We start from the raw sequence: 16,251 nt of genomic DNA on the forward strand, positions 1-16,251 counted from the left end.
TGCATTAATTTTTAAATATTAATATGATAGTATATTAACATTTTTATTATTTTATTGTTTTTATTATATATTTATAAAAAATTGTTAGCTAATATATTTTGTATATACATTTTAATATATTCTATATATATATATATTTGTATATTACTTTATTTGATTCTTTTTTTCTTTACTTTTAGAATTCCTTTTATTATTTATTCAAAGTTTTGTTAATTATGATTGTATATTATTTTTCCAATAACATTTATATTGTTATACAGTACTGTGTTTTTTTTTATAAATATGTTTTTTATGTAAACGTTTTTTTAGAGAACTTATTATAAATATATTATATATGTAAGTCCTATTAAAAATTTTTTTTGAAGAGAACTTATTTTTACTATATTAATAATTTTTGGAAGTATATATATTTACATATTATTATATAATTTCTTGTAATTAATTAATATTTTAGTATTTTATTATATTCTATAATTTTATATACAAATTTTTGTTTTTTTAATTTTTACAAGTAGAACAGTGAGTGATTTTAAGTATATTTTTTTGTAAAATATTGTTTAGTTTATTATTATTATTAAGAATTTAATTTTTCTATGAATACATTTCTCAATATTATTATTATTTGTAAAGTTTATATTCTTTTTTTTCAATATATTTATATTTTGATAGAAAAACTTTTAAGTTATTAATAGCATTTTAACTCTATTGTTTCCAACTTATTACTTTTGTACATTATTTAATTATTAAAATTCTGTAAAAAACAGTTTACAATTATTAGGCGTCATTATAATTGTAGTTGTTCTTTTTTTTATGAATCTTGTAAAACCTTTATTATTAATTCTTACTATCATTACGCTTGCTACTTTCTAGAGATATATTATATATTATAAATTTTCAATATTTATTATATTTATAACTTATCAATTTATTTTTTAATGTTATAATATAATGAACTTTAATTTGTATATTATATATATTTCGTTGATAGTTATTACCTATTATTATCTATATATAAAGTTTTATTGTTGAACTTTTTTAAATTATTAGTAGTATTTTCAAAATTATTATAATATTTTTGAAAACAACTTTTTTTTGTTATCTTCATATATATAATTGTGTTTAAATAATTAACTAAATACTAGTATTTAACTTTTTAAATATTCCTTTTATTATTATTTTTATATACTTTTCTATTTTAAAGTATTATTAAAGATAATCAAAACACTTTATATTTTATTTTAATAAACATTTTTGATATTAATGATATTAAAAATTTTATAATGACGATTTATCATTGGCTATAAACGGTCAGGTGTTGGATCCACGCGACTCGACGACCCTTCTGCTGTCCCCGAACGATGTTTTCTTCCTAAGAAACATATTTACACTTGGTTTGACTTTTTTCATTATTTTTATGGACAATTGAATAACCACGCTAGTTTAGCTCATTTAGAATTCTTTATTATATTTTTTATAAAATTAATAATACAGCTCTTTTTTTATTTGTAGTAAATTATTAAACTTAGTTATGAATGTTTACAATAAAAGTTTTGTATAGCTATCTTAATTGTAGACGCTGATATTTTTATGATAATAGCATATAGTATGCTATAATAATAATTGTAATAAAAATAAAGTTTATTTCTAAATTTAAACCAACCTATACCACATATAAACACTAAAGTTTTTTAATATATTTTTAACTAATTATTATATAATAATTTTTTAGTTTAGCTATTTTTTATGACTCTTTTTTAGTTATGAATAAAACATACAAGTATCTTGTTGTTATAATAAACGTAAGTAGGGATAAAAGTGATCAACACAATTCCTTATAATTTAATATATTTATTTTTTATATTTAATTTTTTGAGATGTGATTGGTGTAATAATTGTTTCCTTTTATGTTAATTATAATATTTGCTATAGTAACTTTTATCGTTTTTTAGTGAGCTCTTTATTTTAGTTGTTGGTTCTTCGGTTTTTTATTATAAGCATGAAGGTCGTTTAATTTTTAAGCACAATTGGTGTTTAGTGTGGGGCTTATATATCATATTAATATATAGATATTATTATAAATTTTCAAATACGCTGAACTTTACTTCACTATATTTATGGTAAACCTTTAAGAGTGGTAACATTACGACATATTAATATAAAAAAAATTTATAATTTGGGCGCGACAACAGTTTTTTTTATTAAGTACTATTTATTTCTTTTTCTATTGGTTCTTTTTTTGAAGGAAGTTTTTTTAATTACTCTTCATTATATATATTAGTATTTACAATAATAAACTTTTGTTATGTTTATGCTGAACTATTTTTCATAAAAAACTTTGTAAAATATTATATTCTTTATATTAAAGGACCGGTCACACTAAAGGTGTCGCTGTGATTCGTTTATTCCCCATTTCGGGTCATTTGCTTTTGTCCGGAGGAATGGACAGTAAAATTAAGGCGTGTATTCTCCCAATTGATTGGTTTATATCTATAGTATAATGGCATTAAATGGCTCATTCTTCAGTTGTGGGAATATTACGGTCAACGCCGTTGCATACGTACATATGTGGGTATAGTTTTTATCTTTATTATTATTATTATTATTATTGTTATTATTATTATTATTATTACTAATATAGGCCATTTTGAAGCAGTTGTGGATCTCTGTTTTAACAATGACGGCACGAAATTTTTAAGTTGTAGTTTTGATAAATATATAAAGTTATGGAATACAGAAACGGGTATGTTTGAAAAATATATTTCTGCGCTAATTTTTTATGTTTATGCTGGGGACGGTTTTGGTTATTTTTAAATTTTTTTTTACAGGGGAATGTCTAAGTCGCTTTTCTACTGGAAAGGTTTTCATATATTTTAATGTCAACTTAGTTTTTACCCAATTGTCTTATTTAAAATTAATATAAATTTTTTTTATTTTTAATTGATTTTATTAAAATAATGAGTTAAATTTTTATAAAAACGGAAACTTAAGGGTAAAACTATAAATATATTAATAGTGATTACCGATTATTTTTTATATATTAATGAATTCATATAAACAATGAACTTTATTGACCTTTTCAAGTAATAAATTTAGAAGACATGTAGTATTGTTAGTACGTTATTATTAATACTATTAAAAAAAAAATAAAAGTTTTTTGTATAAACATTTTTGAAATTAATATAAAAGGGGTAATATATAAATTATAAAAATTTCTATTAAAATTGGTACTGTTTACCTTTATTTTTGTTAACTTGAATGTAAATAATAAACTATACTTTAACAATTTATGAATTTAATAAAAATCAAAATAATGAAGTTTGACTCATTTTTTTTATTAAGAAAAATTAAGAAAATATTTAAACTATTGTTTACCAATCAAGTTACTAATAAATTATTTAAGACAAATTATGACTTTAAAAAGATTTTATTGTTAAGTTAGCCAGTCTGATTGATAGTAAATTTCTAATTTATGAAAAAAATGTACTATATATCAACGAATTCTTTGATAATACATGTTATTATAAGAAAAAATAATAAACTATTAATAATATTGTCACAGTTTTTGTTAATAAAACCTTATAAAAAAATATTAATATTTTTTTTTACTATAAAAAAATCTAATAATATGATATAATGAACTATATTTCCATAGTAAATATAAAATAATAGTTTTTGTTGATAAAATATTATAGATATATTTAGTATAATATTATATATATATATTACTTATTGTAATTTTTCTTATTCTCATTCTTGTTAATTTTTTAATATATATACTTTATTATCATTTATTATTAATTTTCAAGTTTATTTTGGTGTAATGTTTTATTATTCTAATTACATTATATATACAGCAGTTGTTTTTGTATATAATTAACTTTTATATAATGTAAGTTATATAACTTTATATTGAATTTTTTTATTAAGTTTGTTGTACATTTTTTATAACAGAAAAGGTGACGAATAAAAGATATTAAAAATAATGAACTACAAAGAATGTTAAAAAACTCTAGTTAGCCATTTTTAATGATAAAACACAATTCTGTAATAATAAGGACTATTTTTTGCTTTAACTTATTAAACAATGATTTGTTAGCCAATTACATTACTAAATAATACTAATCTCTAAGAAAAGTTCATACTAGCCTATCACTCTTAGGTTATTAATTAGTAATGAAGCAGTTTTACAAATTCTTATAGAATTTAGCCAGTTCAATGAAGAAGAAATTATTTTATAATATAATTATAATATAAAATTTAGTTAAAATGTTATAATGCGTTTTTTATAGAAGTATAAATTAGATTTGCTAATGGTTATATTTATTTAATTGTTATTATTCTAATGAAACTGCCTTCAGGTTCCACGTTGCGTTCGTTTCAATCCGGCTCCTGACAAGCAGCACATGTTCGTGGCGGGCTGCAAAGACAAAAAGATTGTTCAGGTGTATAGATATTAATTTTTTATTGGTCTATATTATAGAAATTTTTTTATTTTTTTTATGCTTTAGTGGGATATCAATACAGGCGAAGTTGTTCAGGAGTACGATAGACATTTAGGTTTATATAATTATGATAATTACAATAATATTTTAATTTATAATTTTCATGAATAATAATAAAATATAAAGTTTCTAATAATATTATTTATATTTTAAGTTATAAATATTGTATTACTCGTAATAGTAATAATGATAATACTAGGAGCTGTCAATACAGTAACTTTTACTGAGGAAGGCAACCGTTTTGTGTCCACATCAGGCAAATTCTTTTAAGAGCTCTATGATTATTGCATATATATGTTTTTTTATACCCAATAGTAATAATAGTATAAATAATAGATGATCAAAGTATTCGCGTGTGGGAGTGGGAAATTCCCGTTGACTTTAAATATATTGCCGAACCCACCCAACATTCCATGCCAAAAACCGCCATCCATCCCAATGGTTTATTATATTTATAATTATAATAATTATTATTATGATTATTATGATTATTATTATTAAAGTTATTATTATAATTTCTAGGGAAATGGATTTGCTTTCAAAGTATGGATAACTTTATATATGTTTTTTCTGCGAGTGGAAGGTATTACTATTTTTTTGTGGTTTATAAAACTGTGAAATGTTATAAGTTAAATGGTCACTATCATTAATATTCTTAGTATTATATAATAATAAAAGTTAAAAAAAAATAATTTCCTTTTTTTGGTAGAAATATTTATATTATTTATTTTTCTAATTTTTTTAGATTTTACACTAAAAATAATTATAATTTCATTTGTTATTTTAACCGTTTTTATGTTTTTACCACAAAAGTTCATTTTAGTATGCTGAATATTATTTTTTTATATTTAATTATTTAAAAAACTTTATAGTGCTGTTGTTATGGTTTTCCTTTTATTCATCTTCTTTTGTATGCTTTTTTTATTCAAAAAAGGCATACCACCTTTATAATTACTATTTATTTTTTATTATACATTTTTTATAATTGTTTTACACCTTTTTCTTGTTTTTCTTATATTTCCTTTTTTTCTGAGATTTTATTCTTTTTTTATTGTCCTTTTTTTTTTAATTCTTACGTTTATTTTTTTATGAAACTTTATAATATTGTATTATAAATGAAATAATAATAATAGATATCGGCAGCACAAAAAGAAACGCTTTTCTGGCCATCTGACTGCCGGCTACGCCTGTGACGTTAACTTTTCTCCTGATGGAAAGTACTGATAATTATTATTTACGAGTAAATATAGTATTAAAAAATGCCAAAAGGAGAAAATAAAAAGTTTAAAGTTTAAGAAATATAAGAATATAAAGTAAAAAATATATAAAACTCTAAAACGTGAACTTAAGAAAATATTCAATTTTTTTATTATATTTCATTAAAATTCGAAGTATAAAAATAGTAGGGAGTAGGCAAATAAAACTAAAGAAGTTGCAAGAAGAAAGTATATAAAAAGTATATTGATAAGTTTATTAACTACAACAATGTAAAGGAAAAAAATAATTACTAAAGAGAATGAGAAAATACTAATCGATAGTAGAAAAATTTAAACAATTATAAAAATTTTCATATAATCTAAATTATTTGTAGTATAATATACTGACTTGTATATAATTTATGATAAAGAACTAAATTTATCATATTAAAAAAGTTGATTTAAATATATATATTAATGGTTAGATAACATTATTTTATGATAATTTAATAAAATAATAATCATACTAGTTAAGCATTACTTATATGTAGATGCTTATCAAATTTATATAATATAATTATAAGAACCATAAAATATTTTATATTTTAAATATAACGTATTTTTAAACTTTGAAAAAAATTAAAAATAATTACTACATTTATATAAAATATTTTATTGTACATAAAAAAATTATTTATATCATTATTATAAAAATATATAAGAAATGAAAATTATTAAATCTATTTGTATACTTTTTATATAATTATATACAAAGAAAATTTCTAAAAGTTAATAGGAAACTTTTAGTATAATTAAAGAATAATTATTATATATTTTAATAAGTTTATTTTTATTATTATCGCCAAATAAATAAATATATAATTAAATTATTTTTTATTGTACACAAACTTTATTTCATAATTAATAATTATTACTTAATAACGAAAAAAAAATAATTTTATTAAAGACTTGAAGGAACTTTTAGAATTATTATCTGAAAGTAATAATTATTAATAGTTTATTGTTTATAAAAATTATTAATATAATAAAAATAATAATTTAAAACTATTTAAAATATATACTCTAAAATTTAAAAGTTTATTCATTTTATATATATTATTTATACTAAAAATATATTTTTTTATTGGTATAAAGATGATATTTAAAAAATGAAATGTTTTTAATATACAAATTCAATTTCTTTTATTGTATATATAAAATTTTTATATAATTATTATTACTTCATAATGGAAATAAATTTATCTTTATAATTTATTAAAATATTTAAAGTTATAATATATAATAAACTTAGTAATAGTTTTGTATGTAGACACAACTTATATTATTTTGTATATAAATTTTTTTTTACGTATATTACTAATTTGAATTTTTTTTATTTATAATAAAAAATTAATGTATAATTAAGTTTATTTTATAGCTCATGAGAAACTTTTATTTATTATATTGAAGGATAAACTATAAATGTTATTATATATTGTTAACATTAAAAAAAAAAGATGTAGATTGATAACACAAAAACTGCAATATGAATTAAAATTTTAATTACTATAAATTCATTGATTATTAGAAACTTTTGAAAAGTAAAAAATTATTAATATACTGTTCTTGTAAATAATTTTTTTAATAAATTGAAATCTTTTAATGAAATCATTTTTGTTACATTTTTTAATCGGAAAAAGTAATTTTTTTTTTTGTTGTTATATAACTAAAAAAAATAGATTAATTAATTATAAATTTTTATAGTAAAAGTTAGTTTATTTTATTTGTACCTAAAAATATTATTAATATTATTTTATTTTTATTTAAAATTAAACTAATGATATATATATTAAGCACATATATTGAAACTGATACCACTGTCTTACATATGATAAAAAACTTTCAATTTTTCTCATGAAATAAAGAATTTATGTATTATATATAAAATTCTTTTTATATTTGTAAATAAAGTTAATATTGTAACATTTTCTATCTTACCTAAAAATTATATTAAACTATAATAATATATATTTACTTACAAAACTTTTTATCTATTCATAAAAATATTTTTTTTAAAAAAAATTAAAAATTTTATTAAAAATGAATTTTATATAATTAATATAAGTATAATAAAGAAATAAAAGCTTTTTTACTATCTTAACTATTTTTTTAAACTTTTTATTAGAACATATATTCTCAATTTTACTTCCTAATTTTTATTCTTGTTTTTTTTGAATTGTATATTGTCAGTTGTATTTTTCTTTGCTTTTTAAAATTGTATTTTGCTTACAAATTTTATAACTTAAAAAAGTTATTAATAATTAGCATCATTAAAATAACTTTTTATATTGTTATTAATTACATTAAATTTAAAAATATTTCGTAATTCATATTTATACAAAATTTTACTAAACATTATGTATCTGCGCCTTTTTATTATTGTACAATTATTATTATTATTACAAGTTTCATACACTAATAAATACATGTATATATGTAAAAAGTATTGGACGATGTTTTTATTATATTGTTTATAAATTATTTCAAGTTTAATAATATTAAAAATCTGAAATTTTAAGTTGGCATTATAAATTATTTTTAATTCTATAATTTTAACTTCTAATATATATTTCTATTATAATTTTGTTATGAATCTATTATTGATTCATTTTGTTGTCTCGAATTTTATTATAAACAAATAATTTTATTTCTATTTATTAATATTAAAGCCTAAATTATATATTTATAATAATAGGTAATTCACTTTTAAAGATTTTTTATTTTATAATTATATATATTAATATAATTTTTTTAGGTTATATATTATTACTAGTCGAGTATATTATTTTCTCTTTATATATTTGAAATCCATGAAGTTATAAAACTTTATTAAATTTCATAAAAATATTTTATTGCAGTCCCAATATATAATAATATTATTTTTTTATTAAAAAATATATAATAAATGAAAAACTTTTATTGATTAATCTTGTTGTTAAGTTATATAATATTATAATTAAATCTTCATAAAAAGTTTATATAAAGAAAAAATATTAAATTTTGTTACAAGTTTATAACTTTCATTAGTCCTTAACGTTTTAAATTTTTATTAGGTTTATAAAAATATTTTTTTATTACTATCACTTTCTATAATTTTCTACTTCTATAAAGTTATTTGCACTAAAATAAAATGTTTATTTATTAATATTTAATATATAATATAAAGTTATTGTTATATTAATACTATTATATTTTTAATCAATTATTTACGAATAGTATTTTCTATCTAATATTATATACACTTTTAGAATGCCTATAGAATTCAATTAAGTAAAGGTTACCTGTGTTAATAATTAAGTTTGTAACTTTTTATAACCGTTACTTGATATATTACGATATCATTACTATACGAGTAAAGTTTTTATATTGTTAATTTAAAACAATTTACTTACTTTTTATACTTTATTAGTTACTTGAAAATTATGATATGATTATTATATAACTTATCTTTTATTATTACTTACAAGAATTTTTTTTTTTTACTTATGCGGATTTTTCTTTTAATTATGTAGTTACGTAATTTCTGGTGATTACGAAGGGCGACTCGTCATTTGGGATTGGAAATCAGGAAAACTATACTCAAAAATGGATTGTCATAAACAAGTCTATTTATAGTTTTATATTTATTTTTATTATCTATTTTTTTTTTTTATTTAATATTTTCCTGTTGATTAATATATTTCTAAAATATTTATATATTATTATTATTTTATTATTTTTTTTAATATTTATCTATTTAAGTTTGGTTGTCACCTACATTTTATTTTTTTCCTATTCACTATTACTATAATTTTTTGTTTGTTTATTAATTACAATGATTATTATTTGATACTTATATATATTTTATTATTGTTATGTTGGTTTTAATTTATTATTATTATAGTTTATTCTTCTACTATTCATATAATATTAGTTAACAAATATTTAATTATTATAATAAGTTTTCTTTTGACACCAACTTCTCAACATAAATAATTGATTTTAAAAAAAATCTCACTAAATTTTTCTCCACTGTTTTTACTAAAAATTTTAACTGTTTATTAGTTACGGTTATTATTATTAATTGATATATACTTATTGATGGTATTATTATTTTCTATGTGTTAAAGATTAGTTTATTTTTTTTTACAATTTTTGTATATTAGTTATAATGTATATGTTATATATTCATACCATTATGATATATTATTGACTTTAATTATTTACTACCTTTTAGTTATTAGTAAATAATAATGAGAAGTTTAATTGTTACAAGCAAGTTATTTATTTTATTATTTACTATTTTTTTTTTGTAATTTTTATTTATTGAAATTTGATTATTGATTGTTACTTTTTTTTTATTGTCTTACATGAACATCATTCTTTTTTATAATGACGATCATTTGAGTCATTTAATAAATTATATTAGTTTATTAACTTTTAATTTTTTTTACGCTTTTTTATTTATTTAGATGTTTATAATGCATTAATATATATATTATAGTAGTTATATAATTAAATATATACTACTTAAATATATATAGTTGCATATAATATTATTTTAAAGAATTATTTTACTAATTAGATTTTGTAATGCTACTTTAGTTACTTTTTTTTAATGGATAATTTCTATTAGTTATACTTATAGAATTTTTTATTTTATAATAACTTATTTATTATATTTCAATCAGCTTGTTATCAATTCCTAAAATATTATTTATGCTTATAATTTTTTATTATCTTTACTTTTTATATAACTCATTTTTAAAACCTTTTTATTATTTAAAACTTTATTTATATAATTTTTTAATTCACAATAATTAAAGTAATTACGGAAAAGTTATTAACTGATGATTTTAATTGTTATTGTTAAAAGGTTACTATTGGCTGCATTTGGCATCCTCACGAACCTTCACAGGTCGTCACGTGCTCTTGGGACGGAACTATTAAACTTTGGGATTAATACGCACGAAATAACTTTTGGAGTTAAACATTCGAAATATTTCTTATGGAAATGATGAGAGCTTAAAAAAAATTGTTTACCTTATATTACTGCACTAAAGAATAAATCGATTATATTTTCATTTTATAATTCAAAAAAATATAATTATATAAAATTTTTCAAAAACCAAAATTAATTTTTTTAAAAAATAAAAAAAAAAAGTTGTCGTGTTATATTTGTCATGAACTAATTTGAAAAAGACAAAAATAATTACTTGAACCCAATAATTATTATGTGGCTAATAATAGGCTATAAAAAACAGATTAATTTCGTTATTAAAATAATATTTATCTACTAAAAGTTATAATAAAGAGTTTAAAAGTGTTTAATATATAAAACGAATTAAAATTTGTCAGCACATACTTATTTTTAATATTATGTTTGCCATTTTGAATAACTATTTAATAAGTATTTAAAGAAGCAACGCAGCAGGACGAGTGCTACAGTAGATTTAACACCGATCAATGTTAATAAGTATATATTTGTTACGCTTTAAATTGCGTTGTTGGCGCACAAATTTTAGTTAAACATTTGCACTAAAATTTTTAGCAACTCTAGTAATGATAACTAGCAAAAAGCTGATAAGCACATTTTTTAAAGAACTTTCTCGCACTGCAGTGGTGCTGCGCTGTCGCTTTAGTGAAAGCTGTTAACTGAATCTTTTGGTACATTCATTATTACTATAAAGAGAAAATGATTGAGAAAAAAGTTAAAAATTTTGAAAAAATTCTCATTTAAATCCAACTGTTTTTCCAAGTAATTTTTATTATCTAACACACTACTTATATATTTATTTTTTTAAAATCGAAGCGAACTTTTATTTTTGAGCAGAATAAAGATGTAAAGGTGACAAAACTCTTCGACTTCCTTCAAATCTAATTACACATAAAGTAAGTTTTGGAGCTCGTCTCTTTTACTATTATTTAGTTATATAGCTTTATATTAAAAGTTATTAAGACAAAATGGTTGTGTTATAATGCGATATTTTCATAACGGATTGCCTGTCATCTGTTAGACCCTTCAATAATAATTGTATTTTTCTTTAAAAAAAAGTTTTAAATTTTATGCGTTATGTATTAATAAACTGACCTTTATAGATCCTAAAGTTGTAACTATTAAAAAAAAACAGTTAGATCACTCCAGACACCTTAACCGGATAAGGTACAAGGCGAGCGCCCCCTTTTGGCCTGTGTTTAAGATAAGAGTCATGCAGTTTGAATTGGTGCGCTTAAGAAATCTATAATAATCGTAATTTTACAGCGCTCTGTAGTACTTCATCTAACCCATACTACATCACTATTCTATGATATACTTTATATTACTATATTATATTACTTTACTCTAATATACAAGTTTTCGAAGACTTAGAGCCTAAAATCAATTTGAACGAAAACTTTTAACATGTGTTCCAAAAAAAACTTTGAAATGGAAGGTCAGTTACATACAAATGATGTAGTTACTAAAACGAAAGGAAAATCGAAAAGGATTTTAAGGAGTGTTTGTCTTGTAGTACTTAGTGTACTAATAAATAAAATCAAGGAGTTAGGGAATAGGTTAAAAGATAAAATTAGAAGTAATCGTGATAGTAGAAGATTTTGTCTTAGTAATCATTCTCGTATTCGGAAGTGTATGAATGAAATGTGTGTGTAATTAACAATATTAAAACAAACGGTAATAAAGAAATTTTAGTGTGAGGAACTGAATGAGAACTCTATCTTTGGGCTCCATTCATTACCTGTGGAGAGTCACATTTATAAAAATTAAAAAAGTATGCTTTAACAAAATTCATTAAAAGAAATTGTATAACGTGTTTGGCGGCTATCGTTATTATACCATTGGTAGTGCACACGTCACGGTTTGTATAAAAGGTAAGCAGGCTTAAATACCAATAAACATCGTAGAGCACGTATTACCAAGCGAAATGGGTGTCCTTCTCTGGAGAAGTGACTATGAGACTCTCTACTCTAAATTGTTTTTGCTGGTGACTCTGCAAGTTAAAAGTGTCGGTAATAAGCACAACTGCAAAGTAGGAAAGGCAACCAAGAAGGGAAGGAGTTTCACAAGTCGATAGAACTTGTAAAAATGGAACTCCAGTTTACGGAGAATAGAGAAAAAATGTACATGTAGCGATTCAATGATGAGGAAAGAAAAGAGTGCGTACTGAGGGTTGATGACAGAAGGTTGATCAGGAGAAACTTAGCCCATCGCATACACGCGGTCTAATGGGATCCGAATGCAAAGTCATAAAATCAAGCCACAAAGTAAGAAATTAAGAGTAGGATTTTGCCCCTGTTTGAAGCACGTACGTGATAAAAGATATTTTGTAGCGCCTGGTGATTTAACGAAAATGTGTAAAGTTTTTGTAAGTGGGGTCCTTAGAACCAACAACAACTATGACTAGAACCATGGACGTTGTAGTAGTCACGCCTGGGTTAATAAATGCTTCTGAGAACGATTTACGGAGACCGAAACCTTCATGAGGATATGTGACGAATTTAGGGGCTTAAAGAAGCAGTGTGTCGTAAAGGGATATAACCCTCCTAATGAAAAATTAATAAATGTGAAGGCTAGGAATAGCAATACTTCACCTTTCTGAATAATGCTAAGGTATTCTACCAAAGAACATTGACTAAAGAAAGCAGGAAGCTCTTTGCCCTTGAATGCTGGATGGTTGTAGTGCGCAATGGACTGTCTTACCATTTGGGTGTATAAATACCTTGTTTGAATACCAAAAAGGGGATGGATACCATAACTTTTGGCTGCCCTATACATATACTTATGTAAATAACTGCCTAATATGTAGTAAAAATAAACTGGATCACTGCAACTTTCTATGTCGACTGGTAACCAGATATGAGGGATGTAATGTTAAGCTTAGCTATAAAAAGGAAATTTGTGAAGTCTTCGTTGAAGTGGCTGGGGAGAGAGCTCAGAGATAAAGGTTTAAGGATGAGTATAGAGCGAGTTTTAAGCCTTCAAAGACATGAAACCCGGAGAATAAGAATGAATTGAGTAGCCTCCTGCAACTGTTAAACTACTGGAATATGTATATCCCAAGTAATGCCATTCTCTTAGTCTCTCAGCAGATTATTAAAAAAGAACGAGAGGTTCAACGGGATAATGAACAGAAGTTAGCATGAATGAAGGCATTAAAAGTATTGGAGAGCTGAGTTTGTGTGGAACAAGTCAAAGCGAATCATGAGTTAACTTTGCGGACTGATGCAAGCGATGTCCGAATGGGGGAAGTCCTATAAGTTATGGTGGAAGGACGCATTACGTTTTGCCTTCGTTAGCCCAAAATTCAATAACATGCAGAATTACGGCACCTCTTATCGGAAGCGTAAGTGGTAGTCTGGTGCGCTAATAAATTAATGGACTTTATTAAAACGAGTGGAAAAATACTAGTAGTCGAATTAGACCATAAAGGTTTATTAGGGTTATTTAAAAATGACTGTGAGAATGATTTGGTGAGAGGGCGAACGTATCAATAGAGAGAAGCAGATCACTAATTCGTTTACCTGCACCCTACGTTATCTTCCTGGCTCTGAAAATGAAATAGCAGACGTGTTGTCTGACGGACAATCTGATGGCCTAAGGTACCAAAAATGTTGGGGCCTCCGTCACCTGTGAAAATATAAGCATGAACTAAATTCGCAAAATTCTCCGAAATTTTCTTTTATGTCTAACCTCAAGAAAGAACCCATGTGTGTAATAGACCTAAGCTACCATTATACAGTTTGTCTATGGACATAATGAAGCCATTAAAGACAAACCGGTTATGACAGTGCGTTGGCCCTTGTTGACAGAAACCTTCGTTATGTTTGGTTATCGTCAGGAGAGGTAATAGATTTACTAGAGAATATTTGTAGAATGCAAAAACCCGCGGAAGTCAAAATTGGGAATTTTCCAGGAGTTTCTTTGCTTCTGGAAACTTTCAGCTGGGATGGTGGTAGTTACTAGTTGTCTGGTGCGTTTTATTAAAAGAGGATAACTTACCCCGACTATTTATCGGTCGACTTACGTGACAACTTACCAGCGTCATTAATGTTACTGTCCGTTTTTGCGGAATTGCTCTTCTATTATATTTATTGTTAGTCTTCGCTGGCCCAGTGTAAGCTTTCGTAGGGTGGGAGGTGGACGCGATTTTGTCCAGTTTTTTCTAGATAGGTTTAATTTTGTTCTTAATTTCACTCCTAACAGTCTCTTAAATGAGTTTAGAGACAGACTCCTTGTTATTAAATAACTCCATGTTTATTGTCTCTATGGGCTATTTAGGAGTAAGAACATTACCCAGTTCAGCCTTTGTTAGTACTGAAATGAAGAATTAATGCAGAAGATAAGTATCTAGCACCATGTAGCAACTATAGACCGACAACAAAGTGATGGGCTAGAGGAACGTGCTATACAAACTATAAAAAAGGTTTTAAGAAAAAGATGCTTCGAAGAAAACGTTGATTAAGATGAAATACTCGTTGAATACAATTGTCACAACAGGTTGCCCAATGTCATGGGTGCGTCTCCTATATTCATGCTTTTTAAAATCCCAGTCGATTGCTCTAGCTTTTTTTCTTTACACAATAGTCTAAGATGAATAGTTTTTATACTATAGTCAATTCTGGTTTATAAGTTAAATTAACTTTTTAGCTTAAGGATTATAAATTTTTTTGGCGGTGTACCTTAAAAGCTACTCTTTTGACGTCGCTTATAGCATTAAATTTATAATATGTACGAATATATTTAACCTTTTTGTTAATAAAATTTTATATTTTATAGAGTTTAACAAGTTCTAGGTAATACATTTGATAAAAAAATTTATAAATTTGTATATTGTTATACGACTCTTAACTTTCAGCTTGAATTTTTTTATAATCTTTTTTTAGATGTGTTGCCGCCACAGATGTCATCAGAATAATTTACAAAGCGGTTTACTTTTTTGTCTGGAACGCACAATCCACTCGTAAAGAGAATTTTATCTTTGTAAAAAGCACGCGAGCAACAAGAAAAGTATTTGTCAAGTGTTAATTTCCTAAATGTATATAATAATTTGTAAACTGATAAAATAGTTTATAGTTATGTTACAATTTTCTAAAGTCAAACTTTTTCCCAAAAGCGTTAATATTGATGTCCGTTATTAAATTCTCTCTTAAATCCCTATTTCCAATGTTTTATAATAAAAGATTGAAGCACAAAATTTATAGGCTTATTTTAAATAAAAATTCCAATTGAAAAAACCCAAGACACTAAATATTATACAAACAATATAAATAACTTACAAAGAAGTTATTGCACTTAATTTTATAAAAGAATTTTCTGCGACTGAAACTATATTATTTCTTATAAGTGTTCTGTGTAAAGTTATTATAATATTGTGGGCTTCACGTATGCTTGTTACAAATATATTTCCAAAATTTTAATTAAGACTATTTACTAAAGAAGTTCGGCGAGAAAGAATACTAGAGTTTCTAAGTAACGTTGAGGATAACTTACAACTCTTTTAAATTGGGTAATCCTT

The 16,251-nt window shown here is 23.0% G+C and overlaps 1 protein-coding gene across 1 annotated transcript; it reads left to right on the forward strand.

The window, feature by feature from the left end:
• The first annotated feature begins 1,996 nt into the window (after window positions 1-1,996).
• LOC135120845 (pre-mRNA-processing factor 17-like) lies at window positions 1,997-10,790 on the forward strand. Its single transcript, XM_064045165.1, has 12 exons — window positions 1,997-2,002; window positions 2,494-2,569; window positions 2,639-2,740; window positions 2,826-2,857; window positions 4,359-4,442; window positions 4,509-4,557; window positions 4,702-4,758; window positions 4,839-4,943; window positions 5,025-5,085; window positions 5,636-5,719; window positions 9,271-9,361; window positions 10,614-10,790. Exons 1-12 carry the CDS (start codon window positions 1,997-1,999, stop codon window positions 10,698-10,700), a joined length of 834 nt encoding a protein of 277 aa, XP_063901235.1. The 3' UTR covers window positions 10,701-10,790.
• The last annotated feature ends 5,461 nt before the right edge of the window (window positions 10,791-16,251 follow it).

The sequence above is a fragment of the Zophobas morio genome, unplaced genomic scaffold (genome assembly GCF_036711695.1).
Source record: "Zophobas morio isolate AGI-343-1 ecotype UQ-CSIRO unplaced genomic scaffold, CSIRO_AGI_Zmor_V1 ptg000428l, whole genome shotgun sequence".
Classification (NCBI taxonomy): domain Eukaryota; kingdom Metazoa; phylum Arthropoda; class Insecta; order Coleoptera; family Tenebrionidae; genus Zophobas; species Zophobas morio.

Excerpts from the sequence above, each read along its gene's own strand:
- LOC135120845 (XM_064045165.1), top strand. Across the intron at positions 2,741-2,825 it reads GTTATGGAATACAGAAACGG|GGGAATGTCTAAGTCGCTTT; the intron begins GTATGTTTGAAA and ends TTTTTTTTACAG. Across the intron at positions 4,443-4,508 it reads AAGACAAAAAGATTGTTCAG|TGGGATATCAATACAGGCGA; the intron begins GTGTATAGATAT and ends TTTATGCTTTAG.